At 42.9% G+C, this 25,482-nt stretch overlaps 1 protein-coding gene across 3 annotated transcripts in view; it reads left to right on the forward strand.

Annotated features, from left to right (window-relative positions):
- The window catches only part of ATG7 (autophagy related 7), a 159,434-nt gene that overhangs the window by 40,570 nt on the left and 93,382 nt on the right, over positions 1 to 25,482 (forward strand). For all 3 annotated transcript variants that reach the window (XM_083726760.1, XM_083726759.1, XM_083726761.1), the window contains exon 17: positions 1,991 to 2,113. In XM_083726760.1, coding sequence (XP_083582886.1) covers positions 1,991 to 2,113 — 123 coding nt within the window. The remainder of the gene's footprint in view (positions 1 to 1,990; positions 2,114 to 25,482) is intronic.

Below are 25,482 nucleotides of genomic sequence, written 5' to 3' on the forward strand. Positions count from 1 at the left end.
AAATAGGATTGAATTTCCTGTATTGAAGCCTAAATTTCGGGGGGGGGGGGGTTTAAGTAAAATATCCTGTATGTAAGCTGTTCTCTGGGCTTCTTTCATTCAGAAATTAACTGAGATAATGTTTGCATTGCAGCTGTATATAAATTGCACTGGTTGCAAGGGAGACTGCTGAGTTTCACAAGTGGCTGTGAATATCGTCATTATTCATTTGCAATGTGTCTATCCTTGAAAAGCGGGGTATTGCAATATGTATTTAGGTAGTGTTAAATTAATTTTATTGTTCATTTTTGGCATAGGCCAGGGGTCTGCAACCTTTAAGACAAAAAGAGCCACTTGGACCCGTTTCCAAAAAAACAACAACAACTGGGAGCCGCAAAAACATTGCAACATTTAAAACAAATATAACTGTATATATTGTTTCTTGCCTTAATGCTGTATATACAGGATCGTGCAGTCAGCTGTCAATCTCAAGAAAAAAGGACAAATAGCTAATTAAAATATTTAATTTACAACCAGTAAATTAAATACCACTTCAAAACAGTGACCAGTGTATATGGCCCCTTTCAATGCAGCCTGCTTACAAAGGCGGGAAAGACCAGCAATAAGCTGTTGCATAACGTTCCCCAAGGAAAGTGTTAGCTATTCACCAAACTTCCCCCTGCTTAGTTTAAAAAGGGGCTTCAGGCAACTAACTCCCACGTGGAATTTCCTATAGTAAGATGGCGGCCGCCTCAGAAGACCACATGGGCAGATAAGATGGCTGCTGGGATGATCCGGTTACCCAGCAACAGCACAGCTGTTTCCGACGCTTTTGAAAGCAGCCGGCAAAGCAAGCGTTGGAGCGCCGAAGCCACCTAACCCCCACAACTAGAATGCTGCGCATGTGACCAAATGGCGAGGACTTACTTTGCTAGAGACAAGCCCCGACACTACCACAATCCTCCCTCTCTTCGCACCGCCCAGCCTCCCAAGAAAAAAAACCCACCTCAAACAGTCACAAAGCACAAATTCCACGCGACCGCAACTTGCTATGCCCAATAATCAATGCCCCAAAATGCCATAGAAAATTAATCAGGGCCCCAGTGTACCATAAATCATAATCAGTGGCTGATGTAAATAATAATTAATAATGAGGCATTCGTCATTATAAAAATACCTTTTTATTATTCATTTGTTTGACCCCTCAGAATTACTCCTCCTCATAGAAATAAAATTAACAAGTTACCTTTTTTTGAGTGTGTGTTCTTCACTCCCCTTCAAAACAGTGACCAGTGTATACGGCCCCTTTCAATGCAGCCTGCTTTCCCCAAGGAAAGAACAATTCACCAAACTTCCCCCTGCTTAAGTTTAAAAAGGGGCTTCAGGCAACTAACTCCTCCGCCTCCTCCCCTCGCCTCGCCTCCTCCCCTCGCCTCCTCCCCTCGCCTCCGCCGCTCGCTTCCTCCCCTCGCCTCCTCCCCTCGCCTCCGCTCCTCGCCTCCTCCCATCGCCTCCTCCCCTCGCCTCCTCCCCTCGCCTCCGCTCCTCACCTCCTCCCCTCGCCTCCTCCCCTCGCCTCCACTCCTCGCCTCCTCCCCTCGCCTCCGCCGCTCGCTTCCTCCCCTCGCCTCCTCCCCTCGCCTCCTCCCCTCGGCTCCGCTCCTCGCCTCCTCCCATCGCCTCCTCCCCTCGCCTCCGCTCCTCGCCTCCTCCCATCGCCTCCTCCCCGGAGCCGCAGCAAAGGCTTTAAAGAGCCACATGCGGCTCTGGAGCCGCAGGTTGCCGACCCCCGGCATAGGCAAAAGTAAACCTATATTGTACAATATAGAAGATTAAACTAGGAGGCTGTGATTTATATGTTTATTTTATTATTTTGTCCATCTTTTATTAACAGCCAGGTGTTTTGTTTTGTTTTGTTTTGGTCTGTTTTGTTTAAGTTTGTTTTGGGATTTGATTCTTGAACAACAACAAAAAGGAGTAACACCCTTCCCTCTTGTCTTTTATTTTGCAGGTCCTTGAGCAGTATGAAAGAGAAGGCTTTAATTTCTTAGCAAAGGTTTTTAATTCTTCACATTCCTTCTTGGAAGATCTCACAGGTCTGACTCTGTTGCATCAGGAGACCCAAGCTGCTGAGGTAAGGTTCTTCAAAGTGAATCAGTTGTTATAGGAGCAGCATTTTTGAATAAAATGCACACACACACACACACACACACACACACGATCACATACATACACTTATTACTCAAAAACTCTTATGCTGGTCTGTTTGTGTCCATACACCAACCGTGAGAATTAAGTAACAGTTGCTGTTCCACAACAAGAGTTCCTTTACAATTGTAGGGAAAATACAATGGAGGAAAGTTGTTTCTTTCATCACCTGGATGCAAGCTTCCCAGAAACATGTAGTTGGCCCAGTATTGGAAATGGGATAATGAAGCTGACAGATCCTCACTCTGGCGTTGCTTGGAATATCAAGCCAGGTAAAAAGTGAAGAAGGGAGTCAGGGCAAATATCAGCATTGAGTCCTACCTGCCCATGGCAGCCGCTTAAGAAAGCCAGGTGGCAACACTGGCCTGGTGTAGTTGCCTCAGTTTTATTATTAGATGTCGCAGTTGACTTTGCTGTTGACCATTATAAACTTCAATTTTTTGGTATGATTTTATAAAGCCCTCTTCAACTGCGGATTAATGTTGAAGTCTGACATTTTTTGTAACAGGAAATTGGTTTGAAGTTATAACCAGAGAACAGTTATTAGAGTGCAATTTATCTCCTCAAAATATGGATAACCACAACTTTTTCCACTGTTGCATGACACAAGAACTACTTTGTCTATTTAGCTTCAAAATGTGCTGTGGAAGAAGTATTATTTCCCCCGAGAAAAGAGATGGGTCAAGTATCAGCCAGTTAGTTCCTCTAGATGTGTCTGGAGGCATTGCTACTACAATCAGCCAGTGTGATGTACTGGTTAGAGTGTTGGACTAGGGCCTGGGAGACCTAGGTTTATACCCCACTTGACCACGAAGCTCACTGGTTGACCTGGGGGTAAGAGAATGTGCCAGGAGAAACAGACCCCACAGGGTTGTTGTGAGGATTAAATGGGGAGGGGGGAACCATGTACCCCACCTTAGAGAAAGCTGGGTTGGAAATTTAAGAATAATTAAAATTGATAAACAGTAAAAGGACAAGGGTAGCACTCTGCTAGAAACAGCTGTTCTCTCAGCAGAGCCAATGAAATAGCCCTGCTTCCATCTCTCTCTATTCTAGCCTAATGGAATGGCTGCTGTTAGGTGAAAAATCAGTGGAGGGACCAGCCTGATGGAGCTGGTCTTCCTAGCAGAGCCAGTGAAATGGCCCTCCAGCCTGCCTTCTTTGGGAATGGCTAGTAAAAAAGGGAGGGAAAGGAAACGACAAAGGAAATAGACAAAGAGTTATCTGAATCACAGATGTAGAATTCATTGTGTAGATTCAACATTACAGATACACCATGATCAAGCAACTTGATCTAGGCATGTCTCTAATTTACAAAGTTGCTGCCTGCTCAGATTTTTTAGCCCACTCTGCAAGGCATTCCCCTTATTCATGCTGAGCTACTCCAGCAATTAAAGTGAAAAACAATAGCCTGCCTACTTACAGAGGAGCTCTGGGTCACCATTACATATTTGCATAACTTTTGATTAGGCTGCATGCAAAAACTTGAAATGGCAGTTTATTCATTGAGTGACAGAAGCAAGGGTTGTTGCTAACATAGCCATTCATGCAAGGACTTCTGCTCGTTCAATGGAAGCTCTCCACCTGCTCCCCCCCTGCCCCCCACATCATCTTTCAGAGGATTGAGGGGACAGATTTGGAGAGTGTATAAAGAAAGAAGAGGGAGGGGAAGTTCTGCTGTGCAAGCAGAACTTGTACAAATGGAAGGCCACAACCCCAAAAGTTTATATTAGGGGTTTAGAAATGACAAGGTATCCTAAAAATGCCAGTAAATATGTCTTACTCTCACATCTGGTTTTAATCCGGCAGGAAGTCATTACCAAAAAAAAAAAAAAAAAAAAAGCTAGGGAATTTCATTGTATCTTCATCATGGCTTTATAATGCAATAGCTGTTGAGGTCAACTCCCACTTCATCCCAAGTGGCCTTGTTTGCATTGAAGGCTGTTCACTTGGGGAACTTCTTCTGCTTGCTCTCAATACTTAGCTGATGTGGCTGGTCTGTCTCCATATATAAAAAAAGGTAAAGGTACCCCTGCCCATACGGGCCAGTCTTGCCAGACTCTGGGGTTGTGCGCCCATCTCACTCAAGAGGCCAGGGGCCAGCGCTGTCCGAAGACACTTCCGGGTCACGTGGCCAGCATGACATTGCTGCTCTGGTGAGCCAGAGCTGCACACGGAAACGCCGTTTACCTTCCCGCTAGAAAGCGGTCCCTATTTATCTACTTGCACCCGAGGGTGCTTTCGAACTGCTAGGTTGGCAGGCGCTGGGACCGAGCAACGGGAGCGCACCCCGCCGCGGGGATTCGAACAGCCGACCTTTCGATCGGCAAGCCCTAGGCGCTGAGGCTTTTACCCGCAGCGCCACCCGCGTCCCTGTCTCCATATATACCTAGGGTTTATAGCTAGTTCAGAGAGAAAGCATATTAATAGTCTCTAGTCAGGATGCTGAGATGGGATAAGACAATCTAGATTCACATTGTGCGAATCATACCGTCTGACTTTTGAAACAGACTCTTAAAATTCTTTACATATTAAAAGTGTTGGAGGGAGTGTGTGTGTAATAATAAATATATATAAATCAGTACTCATTGATGTATAAGCCTTTTGCTTTATTCTGTCCTCCTTTCTACTTCTGCATCCCGCCATTTCTTCCTCCAAAATGACTTTATTTCCTCTGTGCTAAAACCCTCATCTTTCTTCTAAAGGTATCTTATTTAGATTATTATAGTATCCTCTTCCTTGGCCTTCCCTCCAACCGCCTGTTCTTAGTAAACTAAGGAACAAAACAAGAAAACTTGCAAACTCTCTGAAATGAATTAAGTAATTTAAACTGTTGGAAACAGTAATTGAGAGTAAGCTGCTTGGAATCTGTTTCTGGAAAAGTGATTAGAAAGTTTCTTGTATTTTCCTTCTAGTAAAACGTCTATTCTGCAAGGTGTGGTGTGTGCAGCAGAGAATGTGTTTCAGTGCCCATATAGTCTATATGTGGTATATTGCATCTCTTTGCCATTGAGTTTCATTTTGAATTTTCATTGCACTTTCCTATAAGATAATCCTGCTAATGTAGTCACCCACCACCCTCACCTGAATTCTTTTGAAATTCGATCATGATACATTCAGTAGAGCTGCAGTTCATTTTCATTGAATTTAATAGGGTTGTCGTTTCCTCAGAAGTGATAATCAGATCAGAATGTCTGTGGCAAAGGTGCCATATATAATTTTAATAGCAAGAGGGGGCAATTGCCCTCCTCTCCTGCCTATGGGCATTCCGTAGACATCTGGTTGGCCTTTGGGGGAACAGAATGCTGGGCTGGATAGGCCTTGGGTCTGATTCTTCAAGATTGTTCTTAACATCTTTCTTTATGCTTTTCTTACAATTGGTATGCTAAATCTTCTGGTACCAGCCTTTGTATTTCTTATCAAATTACACGAATGCAAGTGAAATTCTGAGTTGGGGGGGGGGGATTGGTTGTACTGAAGGACTGCACAGACAGAAGGTATGTAATGCTCTGAAATCAGCTGCACATGGCATTAACTTGGTGAATTTACTTAACGACTCTGCTCTTCTAGAGTGTTTGGTTCACTTTAAAGCAGCATCCTGTCTCCTTGTTCCTTGTCCACTCTGTTCACATAGAATATTGTTTTCATTTTAGATGAAGCGCAAAGCTCTTGCCATCACAAATAATGATGTTTGTAGCTTCTACCCTGTTAAATGAACAATTGTGCCAGTTTCTTGACTGTGATTATTTTGCCCAAGAGATTTTTAGTCACCAGTAAGAGATGGTTCTAGACACTGGAAATAATTGGCAGTAATAGCAAAGATAGATTAGCTTACTTGATCCGTTGAAGCTTTTAACAGATCAGTTTTTGTAGCAGAGCAATTACTGAAGGATGGAAAGAAAAGACAACAGCAATAGCTAATGTGTTCTGAGTCTCAGCTTTTAGTCATAGGGGAAAATGAAGGCGGATTCTTCCCCTTCCCTCAATTAAAAGTCTTCATGTAATTTTGGAACTTTAGTAGCTTATTTAATCTTTAGAACATACACCGCACCCAAAGATTAAGGGTCATAACCAATTCCTAGTCATACTGACCCATTGTAATCAATCGATTAAGTCTACTCTGAGCATGACTTAATTGGATACCACTGTATAAGTAATTCCTTGCACTGGGTTTTGAACATAAATATATTTGAGAGGTCTTTGCATCCCACACTCTGTTCCTGGTTTTCATATCTTTTCACCTCTTCATTCAGAACTTTTAATTTGTTTTCAGTGGCAGAGGGTGTTGAAAATATTAATTGACTCACTGCCTTCTGAAATATTACAATAAATGCCGCTGGCCTATTTGCCAAGGTAAAGCTTAGAAACACGTTCTTTCCCTCCAGTATACTTGTAATAGTTCTGAGTTGTCTCTGCTTCCAGTATTGCTTCACTTGTCAGTAAATGAAATGAAATGATCTGTTGCAGGCTATGGAATGGATTCAAAAACTCCTGTACATGAGTGGAAGACATTTTTGTGCTCAGATTTTCTTCCCAAGTTGCTGTCCTGTTGTGTACTGTTATACAGAGTCTCCCAATCATCTGAAATGCTTTTGGGGTGGGAAGGTAGCATAGGAGGAAACTGGCACCTCCTTTCCCCATGCATGGTGTCTGTCATTTTATGCTTGAAAATATTTTGTATTCAATCTGTAGTAGAGAGCTTCATATATTATACAATATTAAGAGAGAAAACTCTGAAGTGTCTTGGAAGGAATTAAATTGTTTGTAGGCTTCAACTTGGCAGAAAGGTTAGCAGCATTTACAGTGGTGCCCCACAAGACAAATGCCTCGCTAAACGAAAAACCCGCAAGACGAAAGGGTTTTCCGATTTTTTAGCGGCTTCGCAAGACGAATTTCCCTATGGGCTTGCTTCGCAAGACGAAAGCCCATAGGGAAATCTCCGGGGACAGCGGGCAACCCTCCTCCCACCGCAAGCCCCGGGAACAGAGGAGAAGCTGCGTGCCTTCCCCTCTGTTCCGGGACCTGTCCTGAAGGCTTGCAGCGGGAGGAGGGCTTTCCTCCCCACCGCCAACATTCAGAATGCTGTTCTGAATGTTGGCGGTGGGGAGGAAAAACCCTCCTCCCACCGCAAGCCCCGGGAACAGAGGAGAAGCTGCGCGCCTTCCCCTCTGTTCCCGGACCTGTCCTGAAGGCTTGCGGCGGGAGGAGGGCTTTCCTCCCCACCGCCAACATTCAGAATGCTGTTCTGAATGTTGGCGGTGGGGAGGAAAAACCCTCCTCCCACCGCAAGCCCCGGGAAGAGAGGAGAAGCGCTGCGCCTTCTCCTCTGTTCCCGGACCTCCCACCGCAAGCCTTCAGGACAGGTCCGGGAACAGAGGGGAAGGCGTGTAGCTTCTCCTCTCTTCCCGGGGCTTGCAGTGGGAGGAGGGTTTTTCCTCCCCACCGCCAACATTCAGAACAGCCTTCTGAATGTTGGCGGTGGGGAGGAAAGCCCTCCTCCCGCCACAAGCCTTCAGGACAGGTCCGGGAACAGAGGGGAAGGCACGCAGCGCTTTTCCTCTGTTCCCGGACCTGTCTTGAAGACTTGTGGTGGGAGGAAGGTTTTCCTCCCCACCGCCAACATTCAGAAGGCTGGCGGTGGGAAGAAAAGCCCTTCTCCCCCGCCAGCCTTCAGAAGAGTTCTCCGCAGGGCTCCCCAAGCTGCAAATGTCTGTGCCGCGCGAGGAGCGCTCTGCTTAAGAGCGCCCCTCGTGTGGGGCAGCAGGCTGCTATCCACAGCTTGGAGAGCCCTGCGGGGAAGTCCTGCAGGACTCCCCAAGCTGCAGATGTCTGCCCCTCACGCCGGGCAGCAGGCTGCTATCCGCAGCCTAGGCAGCCCTGCAGGAACTCTTCTGAAGGCTGGCGGCGGGAGAAGGGCTTTTCTTCCCACCGCCAGCCTTCAGAAGGCTGTTCTGAAGGCTGGCGGTGGGGAGAAAAGTCCTTCCCCCCCCCCCCGCCAGCCTTCAGAAGAGGTCCGGGGACAGACTGTCCCCGGACCTGGTCTGAAGGCGGTCTCCCTAGGAACGCATTAATTGATTTTCAATGCATTCCTATGGGAAACCGTGCTTCGCAAGACGAAAAACTCGCAAGACGAAAAAACTTGCGGAACGAATTAATTTCATCTTGCGAGGCACCACTGTATTGCAATATTTCAGAACACAGTGAATTAGTTAACATTTTCAACAATGTCCATATCTCTCCACTTGCCCAGAGGGATCTTTGGACCCAACCCTTTGTGATCAAATTCTTACTAAAAACTTGACTAGAACTATAGTTTAGAAAGGTAAAGTATTCTAGTACTTAGGCTGTAGAGTCAGAGTCAAAATGCCATACATCTGTTTAGTAGTAATACCTCAAAGCCAATGTTGTATGTACTATAATACTAGTAATACTGTAACATTTTATGTAACAGAAATATTATATAATAGTGTAATAGTATAACTAGTACAGTGGTACCTCGGGTTACATACACTTCAGGTTACATACACTTTGGGTTATATACGCTTCAGGTTACATATGCTTCAGGTTACAGACTTCGCTAACCCAGAAATAGTACCTCGGGTTAAGAAATTGTGCTCCAGCGGCGCAGCGGCAGCTGGAGGCCCCATTAGCTAAAGTGGCGCTGCAGGTTAAGAAAGGACCTCCGGAACAAATTAAGTACTTAACCCGAGGTACCACTGTATAACAAATACTATAACAAATGTAATAGTAATACTATAACATTGTATTACTACTACTACTACTACTACTACTACCATTCATTAAATTTATATACCACCCTTCATCTGAAGATTGCAGGGCAATTTACATTATAAAAACACAAAATACATAATACCTAACATAACAAAATATATATGCCCCCATTTCATTGGTGAGATTCTGGTCTACCATCTTGCTGCCTCATCATTGCATTGATCATATATGGAGCAAAGTGCATTTTTCTATTTTTGCACTTAGACCATATGTTGCATTTGTAACAGAGTGGCTAGGGAAACCCAGCCAGATGGGCAGGGTATAAATAATAAATTATTGTTATTATTGTATTGCTAATAAATCACAGAGACAACTTGCTCTAGGGCCAAAATTATTGAGAGATGCTTTTTTGTGCCCTTCCTTATTTCTGTCACTTTGGTATGTTGTTTATTCTTTTGAATAATATTTCTTCCCTCTACAACACTGTTGGTTTTGTTTTGCCTCCCCCCCCCCCCAATCCTCTATTGCCTCGTCAGTGTGTGATTAAAATGTATTTGGTCCACATGTTCAGGTGTCTCTACTTTTTTAAGAGGCCTTCGTATACATGGAAAATTAGCATGTCAGTGGGGGAAAAGTGTTCTAGCTTAGACTGTCTTCTTATGTGTATTTTCAGTGCAGAGAAACCTCTAATGTGCAATCTGTGCTAAGACTTTTTAAAGCAAGTAAGGAATGTTAATTGAAGATATGTGAAAAATAAATATCACATCTGCAATTTGTCAATCATTGTCATATTTTTAAAAGAACCACAACAAATCCCTACCCGCCCATCTTTCAGCTATATCAGACATGGCCTCCTCTCTGAAATTTATGTTTGCATTTTTAAAGGTTACGTTGTTTTTGCAGTAGTAGCAATAGTTTAGATTAGTTAATTTGGTCTAGAGACCATAAATGTCAGATACCGAACTGGGTTATCAAGATAACCACAACATGCCTGCACACAGATTGTGCATTTTAAAATAAATAAATAAAATGATAACAAAAAAATAAAATCCAATATCAACAATAATTTAAATACTGACAGTTTTGATTCAGAACTCTGATGTCCCTTTAACAATTGTATTCTAGGTTTGATTGCTACTGGAAGTTATGTGGCTGGTTTTTTTGGAATCTTAGGGTTGGAATCAGCCATTAAAACTGAAACATAAAATTCAGCTGAGTTCCCAAAATGTAAAGAAAGTACTGGGGAGAGAAATTGTGATATACCCTTATAAAAAGTACAGTATAGGAGAACATACACTAGCATTTTAACTGAGCCATTTTTCCAGGACAAACTCTCAAATACCAATACAGTCTCGACCTTTCATAACTGTAACAACAGCAACAAGAATAAAATATTTATATGCTGCCCATCTGATTGGGTTCCCCCAACAACTTTTTTATTATTTTCAATGAAAAAGATCTGGTCACTTGATGACATGTGATTTGCTATGGGTGATGCTTGAGGGTTGGTAATAATAATAATAATAATAATAATAATAATAATAATAATAATAATATATAATAAATATAATATAAAGTAGGCTTTTAAAATTAAACATGTTAAGAAAAGGAATCATAGGAAATCTGCATTTAAAATTGCCCTTGAAGAATTTAGGCTCTTCATACTAGCAAAGTTCTGAATTTTCATGCACCTTTCAGAACACAAAACTATAACGTCTGTGGACAGCTCACCTCATATATATTGTGTAATTATTATACCTGCTATATGTTGCGAGCAGTTGCCAGTTGTGGCATACTGCTTTCCAGTCTTGCATATAAAAAGTGAAGGAGTAATAAATGGCGCTTTTAAAGAGCTGTAAATTCCTTCCAATTTTGTTCCTTTGTTGTGAAGCACCCTACAGGGATATGGTTTTAACCTCTTTCTGTGTCTTGGCTCTATGAAAGTGGATTGCAGTTATGAAAAAGTGACTAATCTGTATGCCAGGGCCTGCCCACATTTCTAAACCCCAGAGCTGCATACCCAAATCCCGGTTCAACAGTTTCAAAATGTGTAGCCCCTTAGCCTGCCATTCTTTCCTTCGGGACAGACCTCTACATAATGCCCCCCTACTACACTTTACTCTGCAACAGAAGCCAGACTTTTGCCTCGCTGAGCCCAGTATCTTGTCTCTTGGGGCTCACATTTTGCACTGTTGATTCTTTCCTCTGGAAAATCTCTGTTTGAAATGGAGGCAGCCAGTAGTTTTTATGAAAGCTGAAATAATCTAGAGGGAGGCATCCGTTCTCATGGGGCACATTCTCTTTTTGTCCCACTATCACCTCTCTCCAGATAAGAGTTTCAGGTTTTTGAATCTATTTTGAAACCAGCAAAACAGAGATGTGAACAGACCACGAGTACTGATCCAATCCACCTTCAACTCTCCAACCATACTTTCCTATCCTACAAAGCGCTTGTTTAATGCTGTTTCTATTTACTTTGTTGACCAGCTCAACCCACTCATGGTTTTAAGAGCAGAGTGACTCAATCATAGCCTTGCCAGGCTGGGCTACATACTGTGAGTGCTGTCATTTTGAGACATGGGTATCCGTATTTATCTCGTTCTTAAGTTTTACCCGTATACTAAATATTTGTACCAATCACTGCCACCTCTTATTGACTCTGAATAAAGACTGTTTTAATCTCTTATTATCTTACATTTTCTTGACTCTGCAATCAATTCAGAAAACACACTAAACAATTCCTTATCAAGCAAGGTACAAAAGTTTCCTATTGTCCTCCTATTGTACTTGAAACAAAGATAATTCTGGGGCTTTGGCTTTAATTTTTATACACAAGAAGCCTGTAAGTCCAAAGAATGCTAGCGTCATATGGTGTGTAGTTCAAAAGTTATTTTAAAACCCCTGCAGGCATTATGTATGTTGTGGGTTCATTCCCAGGAAATTAGCCCTTCTGGAATAAACAAACAATGGATATGGAGAATCTAAAACCCTTTGTACAGTCTCAAACCACCATGCAGTGCTGTTAATTGTATTTCCTCCCTTCCTCCTAGGTCACTTGTATCCTAGACATATAACCCCACGTCTAAGATATAAAACAGCTAACTAATCACAAGGGGGTAATTGGTCAGAAAAAAATTCTCTTGCAAGCGTAATGAAACATAAGCTTTAACAATCACATTTCGGATAATGTAACTATGGCTTGTGATGGTAGAACTGAATTGGAAAATTATAGAGATGATGCTGCAAGAAGCATGAAGCAATAGCGTTCTTATCCCTTCACGTTTTAGAACGGTAAAAATAAAACGTCTTTTAAAGATGGAATGTAGTTTTACCGGGAGTATTTTATTATGTTGCAGGAAACAGTACCTGCTTCTTACATTATGATTCTATGCAAGCTTCCACGTACATTGAAAAGAGTAATAAAGTACAATAAAATTATAAAAGCTGATCAATAATGGGTGGTTTCTAGCTTTTGCAAATGGTTTGAGTGCCTGTTTGAACTGAACTTTTACACTGCCAGCTCCATGTTCTACTGTCCTGGCCCACCCTAGCTAAGGCAGACACACGTCTGAGAGTCATGTCTTTATCGACAAAAGAAGCACTTACAGCAAATCCCAAGGTGCTTCAGATGCTCATGAACACACACTTCTAGCCACTAGGCAGCTGTCCCTCAGATCTGCACCCTGCGGAGCAGTTGCAGCAACAGTGAGCCCCTGCCCTCTGCCAACTTTTATGTCCTCCTGGGACAGGTTGTTGCTGTTCTTCCCTCTTCAAGCCCCTCCTGGTTCTAGGAGACAGCAGGGCAGAGGAAGGTGGGGAGTCTAGTGACCCATCTGTTGCCAGAACAGCCCCTTCTTCTTCCGCCCCATCCTGTGCACCCCCCTCTTTCTCGGACCTCCCCGGCTCTTCTCCCTGCCTCTGCCCCACTCTCTTCAGAGCCCTGCCAGTCCCTGACAGGCACCATACAAAAGTACATGAGCTCGTCGAGCCAGTGTCAGCTTGTCTATAAGAATCAACACGACGGAGCCCAGCTTCATACTCCGCCCCCCCAACTTCTCACTCTCATGGGAGACGACTGCTAGCTGCAGGGTACTTTTCTGTTCCTGTTTTAAAGAAGACAGAGAGAGACTCGTTCTAGAATAAAATGTGAACCACTATATGCATGTGCCTAGTGGTTCCTGGCATTCAAGCATATGCCCAGTATTTTCAGGACTAGTTTTACTCTTGTTGGCATAGCCTGACACGGCTTGAAGAATCCCTACTTCCTTGGTCATCTACTTGCTTGCCTAAAAATTCTGTCGAAGGCACATTCGCCAAAAGGAGTCATTCGGTCTGGATAGCGTTGGGCATGCAGACGTTGCATGAAATGGAGAGCGTTCTTACTGTTGGTCTCTAAAAATAGGCTGCTGGTGGATAAGGGAGGCAGGCTTGGTGTTAGTATACGCCACCCAGAAAGAGGTCTAAGAGTGCTAGAGAAAAAGGCAGGTGAACTTGTGTGCCCTGTGTAAGTTGTGAGTACTGAGATGACTAGACAGGTGTAGTCTAAAAGCTTTTGGAAGCATTAGCCATTGGGGATCAGAAATGTGGGACGAAGGAGAATACAGGTGTACCTTGGAAGTTGAACGGAATCTGTTCCAGAGGTCCGTTTGATTTCCAAAACATTCGAAAACCAAAGCACAGCTTCTGATTGGCTGCAGGAAGCTGTGGAAGCCCCATCAGATGTTCGGCTTCCCAAAAAATAGTTTGCAAACCGGAACAGTCACTTCCGGGTTTGTGGCGTTCCGGGTTTGTGGCGTTTTTCGAACTAGGCTGTTCGAAAACCAGGGTATGACTGTATAGTTCTCTAGTTGCTGTAAAATGTTCTGAAAAACTTAGATTACTTTCTTTATGCTTTTCTGGTCATAATAATATTTGCATTAACCATAGAATCATAGAATCATAGACCACAAGGGCCATCGAGTCCAACCCCCTGCCAAGCATATTGTGGCTCATACATTTTGTAACTGTTTGAAGTGTCTTGGGGATCTCTGATGTTAAAGCTATGTAAATTAGATACTTTTATTTGCCTGCAAGCAAAATTTATAAATCATCTGCATAGTTTTGTGTTTCAGAATATCCACCAATTTTTAGCCTTTGGGATAGACTGCAGCTATTGCTTAGCTAGCAAGATAGTTTAAATTTTATTCTTCTTTAAAGTTTTATTAGGTCTTATACACGTACTATTACAGCTGGGCTTTTAAAATTCCTTTCGGATTGGTTGCCAAATAGATAGTTTACTTAAAATATTTTTCCTGATGAAGAGTTTGAGCTTTTCCATGCAAATTGTATTCTACTTCTTTCAGTATGTTCCAGGGCAATGAAGAATAAATAGGTTGTTTGAGACCCTTTCTGCCATTCTTAGCGTTCGAAACTCCCATTGTTCTAGGCACGTTTTGTGACAGGGAATTTCATTAATGCAAACAGTTTTTGAGCTCTGGGAGCAGCACTGCGCCTAAGATTTCAGATTAAAATTGCCACTGCTTGAATGAAAGGAGGACCTTTTTCTGCCTTTCCCGCTTCTAGCCACTCTCTGAGGACTGCAGAAGGGACCCTCATAAGAATATTAGGGGGGCAGGCAGGGGAAGCATGGCTTTGTTTTTTGCAGTCTTCAGATGAGGACTAGACCATGTGAAAAATGAATATAAGATTTTAGCTGCAGTTCATTCATTTTCTGCTTTTGTATTATAAAAAAGCGTGCCTAGACATTCCATTGCAATGCCCATAACCTAGGTTTAATGTGCCATTTAGCTCCCAGCTTTCATATCTTGGTTTCTAACACTGGTCATTCTCATGTGATGAATAAGACAAAACTACATGCAGATAAACCTTTTGCTATATTTAAAAACATAAATAATAGCATGCTGTGTCCACATACAGACAATCACTTGCCTGGTATATAGGCCCCTGTAGGTCTTTGGAGTTGGAAGAGAAAAATTTGGTTGCAGTTGTACAAATTACTTCCAGATGTAGATTTCAATAAACACATAGTGTTGTTGCTTTACCCGAAGGTGCTATAAATTTCTTGAGACAAGTCTGCATCTTGTAAACTGTTGAGTATTTGAATACTAATGAAGTCACTGTATTCTGTGTGAATGCATTCTCTTAATGCTGAATGTTTCAGGACTTTTCCACTAAGATGACTTTTAAGAGTATTGGATTTTAATAGTCAGGGCCGTCTTTAGCATATGCGGTGCCAGGGTACAAATATCCGCCCAGTGCCCCCAAATTTAGTTTAGCTGCCCCCAAATTAACTTTAATTGAGCTTTTTTGTGAGGGGGGGATCGCTCACCTGTAACAATGATGCGAGCAGCCGTGTGGGCGGACCCTTCCCCACAGCAGGGATGCAAAGCGAGGGAGAGTGGAGGGGGAGGCCACAGCGTCCTTTTTTGCCTCGGGTGCTGAAGTCCCATCCCAAGTAGTTGGGCTCTGCAGGCGCAGCCATGGCGGCCTGAGGCAGATGGGCCTCACCGCCGCCATCCTCACACGGCGGGAACAAGGCAGGGAGGAGGCAGCCTGGGCGCCAGCTTTTGCCTCAGCACCACCTCACAGAAACTGCTCAGCTTGCCCCTCTCCTGTGCCCAAGCGCCACCGGGTCCTGGTAGTTATTAACCCACCCGCCCTACAGCCCCTTTGGGGGCAGTGAAATAGGACCCGCCTCTCGCTCGCCCCAGGCCCAGGGGTCAAAACGGCGTTGATGGCCTCGTTACCCAGTGTGGGTGGTCCTCCTCTCAGTGGCTCTTTTCCTCAGTTTTCTGGGCACTTCAATCCCCCCACTTTTTAATACAGTACAGTGGTACCTCAGGTTAAAAACGCTTCGGGTTACAGACGCTTCAGGTTACAGACTCCGCTAACCTGGAAGTAGTACCTCAGGTTAAGAACTTTATTTCAGGATGAGAACAGAAATCGTGGTGTGGCGGCAGCAGGAGGCCCCATTAGCTAAAGTGGTACCTCAGGTTAAGAACAGTTTCAGGGTAAGAACAGACCTCCGGAACGAATTAAGTTCTTAACGAGAGGTACCACTGTATACAAATCACACAACACAAAGCCGCCTGCAAATAAATGGTGTCAGTCGTGATACTTCAGAGGAAATGAGATTAAACTACAGTCTCGTTCAGATTAGCAATGAGGAAAGGAAAAGGAAAGGAAAAAATGCAAAGTTAAAAACCTGCAACAATGACGCAGCAGAAAAAACTGCTTTTGTTTCCTGACTCGTCAGGAATATTTGGCACTATGGAATAACAAAGCGACCGAGGAGGGGAACAGGGATTTTCACTTCATTGCTTTTCACTGCCGCTGATAGAGAGGGAACGGTATAAAGTATCTATACATTTACCGCCCCCCAGAATTCAGCGCCCAGATACCCTGCACCCCTTGCACCCCCGCGTAAAGATGGCTCTGTTAATAGTTGACATTATGTTTGTATACTTACGACCCCAATCTTCCTTTAGGAGATCATGTAAGAGTAAACAATGGGAGGGTGGTTATGTTTTGATGGTGATGTAGATGCACTTTGGGCCATACCTCACAATTGCCATCTGCAAATTTTGTACACATGGGACTGGGTCTAAACATGTCCTTCCATTAATTCAAAGGCTCCTTCCATTCATTTGTGCAAGAGTTTGATCCAGGAGACATTCTTGCTGAAGGAAAGGGGGAGAGGTAATTTCCACACATTTCTGCACGCACACACCCGGTGCCATGAGGTTCAGAAGGTTTCCCAGTCCTCCAGAGCATCCTTCGTCAAAGTCCTTCATCCCAGTTGTTTATAAAGATGTTGAACAACAACGGGCCCCATGACAGAACCCTGAGGCACCCCCTTGTCCATTTTTACCAGGATAGTAAGGAACCATTAGTGAACATTGTTTGGTTTCGTTCAGTTAGCTCGTCAAGTCCACATTTTACCAGCCTCTCTGCAAGAAGCTCATGGGGTACCTTTTCAAAAGCCTTACTGTAATCAAGATTCACTGCATCCACAGCATTCCCTTGATCCACCAAGCTTATAACTCTATTTTAAAAAAAACCCAATGAAAATAATAAAAACGCAAAGATTATTGTAAATTGTATAATGTGGAGGAAATCGAGTGGGGGCAGAGGGAAGTGGGTGGAAGGACAAAAGAATAATATGATGGATTGAGAAAATATAAATGTAAATGTATGTGGGGATGGGGAGGAAATGGTGTTGGTTTTGGTACATCTGTATTGTAATGTAATATGTGAAAACCATATATGGCCACTATGAAACAAATTCTCAAAGTGATGGTATAAGACCCAGACTACAGGTTACACAAGGAACATGTGCCTGCCTTTAATCAAATAAAAATGCACCACACAGCACCATCGGGCTTAGAGTTTCCCTGCCCCTTGCAAGCTATAACCAATAAAGTGGGCAGAAGCAAGGAAACTCTGAGCTGCTGATACAAGCCACAGGTTTCTCATAATATGTAGTTTGGTCTGAAGCTGCATTGGGCATCTAAAGTAGAATATATAAATATTCTCATTTCGGTTTCAGCAGGAAAAACCTGTCCTGAGAGCTAAACAGCTTTCAATAGGTTCCAGTATTTCAGAGAGGCGACACTTTTATTCCTGGTTCTAAAATTATTGGGTTGGGAGAAGTTAGCCTATTCAGTCTATGCTGAGCCTTTGGGGACAGCCCATGTAGTTTGTTTGTGGTTAGCAAAGCTAAGTTGAGCAATTCTTCTGGAAGACTATTGAACTTGAAATAAAATGAGACTGTAGAAACCACTGTTGGGAACTGAAAAGACAGGGAGAGAGTGCCAGCCCAGAACCATGGCAGACAGTGTTTAGTTTGGAAGCCAAATGGAGCAGAGCCAAGCAGCAGTGCAAAACGCACAAGTCACATGAGAAATTAAATGAGTCTCAGTCGGTGGAGAATGTTTAAATGTGGCCTGTGTTTTAATAGAGAGACATGGAGGGACAGAAGCATGATAACAGCATGGAATGATTTTCCTGCATTGAGTTATCTCTCCTGGCTTGTAATACTTGTAAAGGGTCGCTGCTGTTTTGCTCATTTCATGCCTCGGCTCACCCCCCCCCCAATTGCGTCTCCACCCCCATCGTTCAGCCCAGACACTGAGGTCCTCCTCTGAGGGCCTTATGGAAGTTCCCTCACTGCGAGAAGTGAGGTTACGGGGAATGAGGCAGAGGATCTTCTTGGCAGTGGTGACCTCCCTGTGGAACGTCCTCCCATCAGATGTCAAGGAGATAAGAACTACACATCTTCTAGAAGACACCTGAAGGCAGTCCTGTATCAGGAAGTTTTAAATGTTTGACATTTTACTATGTTTTTATATGTACAGTGGTACCTCGGGTTAAGAACTTAATTCGTTCTGGAAGTCCGTTCTTAACCTGAAACTGTTCTTAACCTGAGGTACCACTTCAGCAAATGCCGCCACGCAATTTCTGTTCTCATCCTGAAGCAAAGTTCTTAACCCGAGGTACTATTTCTGGGTTAGCGGAGTCTGTAGTCTGGAGTCTGAAGTGTCTGTAACCCGAGGTACCACTGTACTGTAAGCCACTCAGAGTGTCTGGGGAAACCCAGCCAGATGGGTGGGGTATAAATAATACAATTATCATTATTGCTATTAGTGTTCATGCGTACCTCTGTTTCTCTCCCAATAGCAGCCACTCTGTTTAACCCCCAATAGCAGCCACTGTAGTTTAGCTCTCACATTTATGCAGTATCTTATTGGACAGAGCTGTGATGTATGTTAGGTTTCTGTTTTGCCTTGCCTTGCTTTATTGAAAGAATTAAAAAAACAATACAAATGCAGATACTGAATCTGAGGGAAATCAAGTCACTCCCGCCTTCTCTTGGCAGGGAATTCAGACATCCAGTGACAGCTGTGTGTGTGTGTAGAACTGCATTGTTGCCACAACAACCTGTTGCAAAGGGAGAAAGCCCCCTGCATTTACTTTATGCACAGCCATTGGAGAGAGCTCAATTTCATCTCCTCTCTAGTGTGGGCCAATGCTCTGAATAGTTTCAAATTGTTAGCACTGGGATCAGATGAAAGGGGACCCCTTGGCTATAGGTGGTACCAAGGGGCCAAGAGTGAGCAAATGCCCACCCTAAAAATAGCCTGACAGTCTGTTAGCCCAGCATGTCTGAATGTGGATATAAACTTGTTTCTGTTTGTATCATATCATACACCATATTAAAGATTAAATGTGAGATAGAGCTCCCCTTCCTCTCCTCTCCTCTCCACACCCCACCCCCAGCAGTCTACTTCACATTTTCTGAAGCCTCTGCTGCTCCTGGCCATTCAGGCTTCTGCAGCTGTCCTTACAAGTTTTTGGATTGGGACCATAGTTTAGACGGCACTCTAAAATATATTTTTTGCATTAAATTCTTTCATCAACACTCCCTGAAGTTTACTATGGAAAAGTTGTTTTAGATCTGCCATCCATCTGCATCTCTCCTTCCTCCAAAAAGAGAAGCACAAAAACTTGTGAGAGCATGCATAAGAAGACTATTTTGAAATGTCATTGTGTAAGACTTAGAGCAAGCCTATAAAGATTTTTATTTGCATTGACTTATTCCGTAACTAACTGGCAGCTTTATGGATTCAAAAGAAGCTGTAGAAATCCTATTATTACGTCTTCCGGAGTTCCTTATATAATTGCCTTCTTTTTTTCCGCCAATGGCTTTAAAACAGGGGTGGGAAACCACTTCCAGCCTGAGGAATTAAACCTTGCCAACTTTCCAGGGGCATGGCAAGAGGCAATATTTTTTTTGGGGGGGGGGGTAGTTGTACATATTTTACATTAACATTAAATACTTACAGATGTAAATATTATGCAGTATATTTACAAAATCAACATATTTTATATTTCTATTTTATGTTTAGTTTTAGGGGAAATTGTGTATAAAATATATCTTTTCCTAAGAAAAGGGTGGAAAGTGGTGAGGCAGAACAAAATGCTTAACAAGTGATTCAGAAGATGTCATGTGGCTGGTGGCTGGATGAAGTTTGCTAGAAATGGCTTCATGGAGGGGCTTGGTGGGTTGAATTAGACCCACATATCACAGATTTCCCACCACTGCTTTCTAGTGACTGGAGATGGCAAAGTTGTCTTTCAGCTTTTTTTTTTTTTTTGTTAAGGCTTCTTTTTCTTATTTTGATGATGTTTGATTTTAGGTCTCATTATTTTGCTTCGAAAATTGATAAAGCATTGCAATAGTTTTTTTACTGTGCTCATTTACTGTGTTTTTTTATTTACAAATACCTCAGCTATTCTGATTTTACTGATTTCGCTGAACCTTGTTTGTGGATCTTTTAAGAACTCACTCGGATGCTTCCTAACGCTGAGCCAGGAGATGGAAGAAAAACATCTTTAAGATACTGTTTTTACTTCTAAAATAAATCTGGTAAAATTTGGTGCCCTCTAGAGAGGGGAAGGAGAAGGGGAGAGAGTACCCTTTAGGCACCTGGGATACGTTTATGTCAACTTCACTTTTTACTTTCTGACCTACCTCTCTCCTGGCCCCTATCTCTTGACAGTTGAGAAGAGAACTGCATTGCAGTGACAGCTACCTTTCCAAGGTTTTAGGAGCCGAAATAGTCCTGTGGAGCTATTTCTGGCTGTGAAAAGCCGGAAAGAAAGGCGAGGTATAAAATTATGCAAGGGGTGTGGAGAAAGATCGGCCTCTCTCATACTTAGCACTTGAACTTTTGGCCATCCCCTGAAGCTGGATGCTGGAGGATTCACAAGAGATAAAATAAAATACCGTACTTTTCTGTGTATAAGACTTGGTTTATTGCTTTAAAAAGCATGCTAAACAAGGGGGGTTGTCTTTTACATGGGTAGTGTATTTGATTGGGTGCTGCCGCAGCTATTGTGCGTGTTACTGGTTGCTGCATCAATGGGTGGTGTTGATTTGCTGATGCTGCGGCAACTGGGCGGGTGATTGGCAGCTTCTGCTGGTGAGGGGACAGACAAGACGCAGATTTCGCTACGCGTGTGGGAGAGTGATTATCGGCAACTTCCCCTAAAAAAAGCACAACAACCCTGGGTAATCCCCCCAAAAAAAGCTCCACAACTCTGGGCAATCCTCTGCCAAAAATGCTCAACAATTCTGTGCCATCTCTCTCTCTCCCCCCCCCCCCATTTCCTGAAATTTGAGAATAGGGGCTTCTTATACATGGGGGCGCCATTTGCACAGAAAAGTATGGTATTCCCCTCACAAAGTACATAGCTAAACCATGGAATTCACTCCCAAAAGATAAAGGGATGGCCACTTTAAAAAGGGATTAGACAGATTCATGGAAAATTGGGCTATGTTCTCCTTCCTCTCAGAGGTAGCATGCTCCTCTATGGCAGATGCTGGGAAACACAGGTGGGGAGTGTTGTTACACTCCAGTCCTGCGTTCAGGCTCTCATAGGCAGCTGGCTGGCCACTGTGAGAATAGGATGATGAACTAAATGGGCCAGAGGCCTGATCCAGCAGCCCTTTCTTATGTTCCTTGATCATTTTTGTTGTCGTTTTCTACACATTTGGTGGCTAAAAAAACATTGAAAGGCACTCGTCGTGTTTCCTGATCCTATGAAATGTAATAATATGTCAGCTATTCTTTTCCAAGGTAAGCCCAAAGGCTTACCGGCTTTGCATCATGCTGTATACTAATGTTAATATCCCTGACCTTTTAGAAAACATGCTAATTGCAGCAATTTACTGTGTTGCAGTAATCCTGCCCCATCTCCCTTCCCTCATTCAGTGTGATGCTCTGATGTCATGTTCATGAAAGCTCTTGCTTCTGGGTGAAGGAATGTTGGCAATTCAGATTGTGAAAGAAACAAAAAAGCCTCTTACCAAAAAAATGCTTTAATATGTCAAAAGTGTTACTACACTATTCGTCTTCAAGATAACCCAGTGAATTCTGCTCTAATTATCTCATTCGACATCTTCAGTCTCAAATTAGCTGCTCTAATTATTATTAAACTTGTATATGACCAGGGGGAATTTTAAGTTTTGGTCAGTATAAGTTCCTTTGAACACTTACTTAAACAGAAGGTTGAATCCATATTAATGTATTACATAGCAAGTATATTTCTGTATATTCCCGCCAACCTAGCAGTTCAAAAGCACATCAAAGTGCAAGTAGATAAATAGGTACCGCTCTGGTGGGAAGGTAAATGGCATTTCCTTGTTCTGCTCTAGTTTTGCCAGAAGCGGCTTAGTCATGCTGGCCACATGACCCGGAAAAACTGTCTGCGGACAAATGCCGGCTCCCTTGGCCAGTAAAGCGAGATGAGTGCCACAACCCCAGAGTCGTCCGCAACTGGACTTAACCGTCAGGGCACCTTTACCTTTTTCTGCTCATAGAAAAATTTAAGGGTATTAACTTGTTGGTAAAACTTTATTTGGCCGAATAGTAACAGTAGCTGCCAGTTCATCTGTTCTTTTATATGGTGTTTCTCTCAGGAATTATTGTATCCTCTAAGCTGTGATCATCAAAATCTTCTCAAGTACAGTTTATGATTTGACTTTATTTGGTATTTCCAGAGAGACGTCACAGGTTTATGACTTTAAATCATGGTAAATGAAATGGAAGCATGTAAATATGGTCCAAGCAAAATGTCTTTTTATTGTTAGAGAAGAGGGAGTGTAAGATTAACAACTCGCTTTACAGTGAAGATAAGATCTTACTTGCATTAGATTAATTATTGTGTAAAACAATTCTAGTTTCTAATGAAAATCATATGCTGTACAAATCAGGTGCAAATTCTGGGTTCAAACATGCCAGAGAGTCAGTGGTGGTCATCTGTATGTTAATGCACACCAAAGTGCTTTACACAGAAGTAATGCTTCTGACACCAAATGTCTCAGCAATAGTGTCATCCCTTTGCGTGGGGGTTGCATTCCAGGTCATTGTGCATTTGTGTGAAATCAGAAACCCATTGAAAACGCCTGCAAACACCCTGTTCTGCTCCTACCCCCATTCTTTGATGTTTCTAGGTCACTTCCAGGTTCGGTGCAGTGTGCGTGTGTACGATTGTGCACATATTGGTCGCTCCTAAAACAGGAGTTGCCTGTAGTTCAACCTTTGGGTATTTTATTTGTTGGAAATACATATATAAAACAGTGTTCTAAAATTCTTACAAAAGTGAGGTGCAAGACAGCTTTTCTGAAATCCTAATATGGGGAGAGCTTTGGAACTGCCATGTTCAGTATCAAGCTGAAGTAAATTTAGAGAGTGCAGTTCAGGGATTTATTTAAGTGGGAACTTCATACAGTGCTGCTTTAGCTTTTAATGGACGAAGAGGGACTGTGGGAAGCAAACAGTGTAACATCAAATTTTAAAAAGTGGATTGGTGGGGAGAAGAATCCAGGAGATTACAATCTATTCTGTGGTAAATTGGTGGAAAGCATTATTATTTATCAAGCATATAGAAGGTCACACAATCGGTCATCTTAATATGCCAATAGAGTAAAAAATAAACAATTAACAGAGTTGCTGCTCCACTGAGAGATCTAATATTTGGTGTTGACAGAATTTACACAAACATCAACACCAAGCTTTTTAATTAGCAAAGGAAGTAAAGTCAGCTACCTCTGGGAAGTTTTGCACAGATTACAATAAATCACAGGTAGTAGGAATGGAGCACTGATTTGCATCATTTAAAAAATCAGAAGAATAGATATCAGCATCCTCTCCCAAGGGTTTGAAATTAGCAGGGCACCAGGCGCATTTTGCACCTAAAGATTCTCCATTTGCGAGCACCTCAAAAAGTCTGGGTGCTATTTTTTGTGTATGGCTTACATGCAAGGATTACTGAAATGTATGTGCTTTGAAGCCTCAAAGTATATGTTAAGGATAGGCAATATGTTAAGGAGTTTAACAGTATAGAGTAGTGTTTTGAAAACTGAAGTTACAGTATTTTTATTGTAAACACCAAATTAAACATGTATTATCAATTTCTGCTAAAAATGTGATATTAACAATGTGTCACGTGAATTGCGTATTAATTCATGCTTATCAAAATAATAAAAAGTGTTACTGACACCCTCTCACCCCCCCCCCACATGGCAACTAGACTTTCTGTTTGGCACCCACAACCCAGATCCAGTAAGCCATTTGGCTCCCAGCTTTTCTATCCCAGTTTGTAACACTGCCTCCCCCTGCCCCCCAAAACCCCAGAACCTAGTTCTTGCCTGTCTTGCCTACTTTTCAGGCATCTTGCTGCGGCTTCAAACTTCAATCTAGTTTAGGAAATTCAAGCAAAATAGCAAAGGCACTAGGCAAAGTGCAGTTCGGCATTGCTCACTTACCTTCCAGTCCAAATAGTCCCTCTGTCATGCCTGCCTCTCTCCTGTCCAAATCTGCAGCTGCTCAGGTGAGGAGGAGTAGATTCTGTTTTGCTCTTGACTTGGGAAATTAGTGAGGGAGCATGAGGAGACCCCGCTGTGGTGTTGCCCCTCCCTCTGCCCCAGAAATCTTGCTGAGCTGTGAGCAGGCTTGCAAAGCAATTAGAGACAGACAAGCAAGACTACCTGCCACTGGCCCCTTTCAATACTAGACAAATAGCAAAAGAGAACACCAGGACAGGACATACTATAGCAGGCTTTCTGGTGTAATAGGGGAACACCTGACCACCCTAACCAATGGCTACTAATTCTGGTGGCTATCTGCTACCTCCAGGTTCAGGGAGTTGCTGGAGAGCAACAGTAGGAAAGGGCTTTTGCCTTCATGTCCTGCCCTTGAGATGTTCAGAGGCATCTGGTTGGCCACTCTAAAAGGCAGACTGCTGGACAGGTTTGGTCTGATTCAGTAAAGCTCTTATGTTCTTATCCCCCTTGTTGGCTTCCCCTTCCGCTGCAGTTTTCCACGCAGCAGTAGGAGACCTTTCTGGGCAGATTTAGTGGGAGGACACGCGTTTCACCCCATGCCTTGGTATCGTCCATGAAAGGCTGCCACCATGTATTTTATGTTGTGTATGCAACCCATGAAAGGAATTTATAAGCTACCTCTAGGTAAGAATGTGACAAGCAAATTCTGGTGTGTATTGTTGAAAGACACTCATACACAATTCAGAGTGCTGGTTTTGTCGTATATATGACCTTGTTACGTGAAGAACAATCTTCTCAATGTGTAGGCAAGTATATATGGGATCAGCAACAAAATCTTTATTCAAGAAACCCCAACTTCAGAAGTTAAGGGGATCCTTGAGTTTGGAATGCCTCCTTAAATATTTTCTTGTCACTGACCAAGTTTTCTGTTTCTTGATGGAATTTATCTCTTGACATCTTCTGGTTAAATTCTATATACAGTGGTATCTCGAGTTAAGAACTTAATTCGTTCTGGAGGTCTGTTCTTAACCTGAAGCACCACTTTAGCTAATGGGGCCTCTGCTGCCGCCGCACAATTTCTGTTCTCATCCTGAAGCAAAGTTTTTAACCCGAGGTACTATTTGTGGGTTAGCAGAGTCTGTAACCTGAAGCGTCTGTAACCTGAAGTGTATGTAACCCGAGGTACCACTGTACATTCTTATCTTTGTAGTAAG

Source organism: Podarcis gaigeae, assembly GCF_964106915.1.
Source record: "Podarcis gaigeae genome assembly, chromosome: 2".
Classification (NCBI taxonomy): domain Eukaryota; kingdom Metazoa; phylum Chordata; class Lepidosauria; order Squamata; family Lacertidae; genus Podarcis; species Podarcis gaigeae.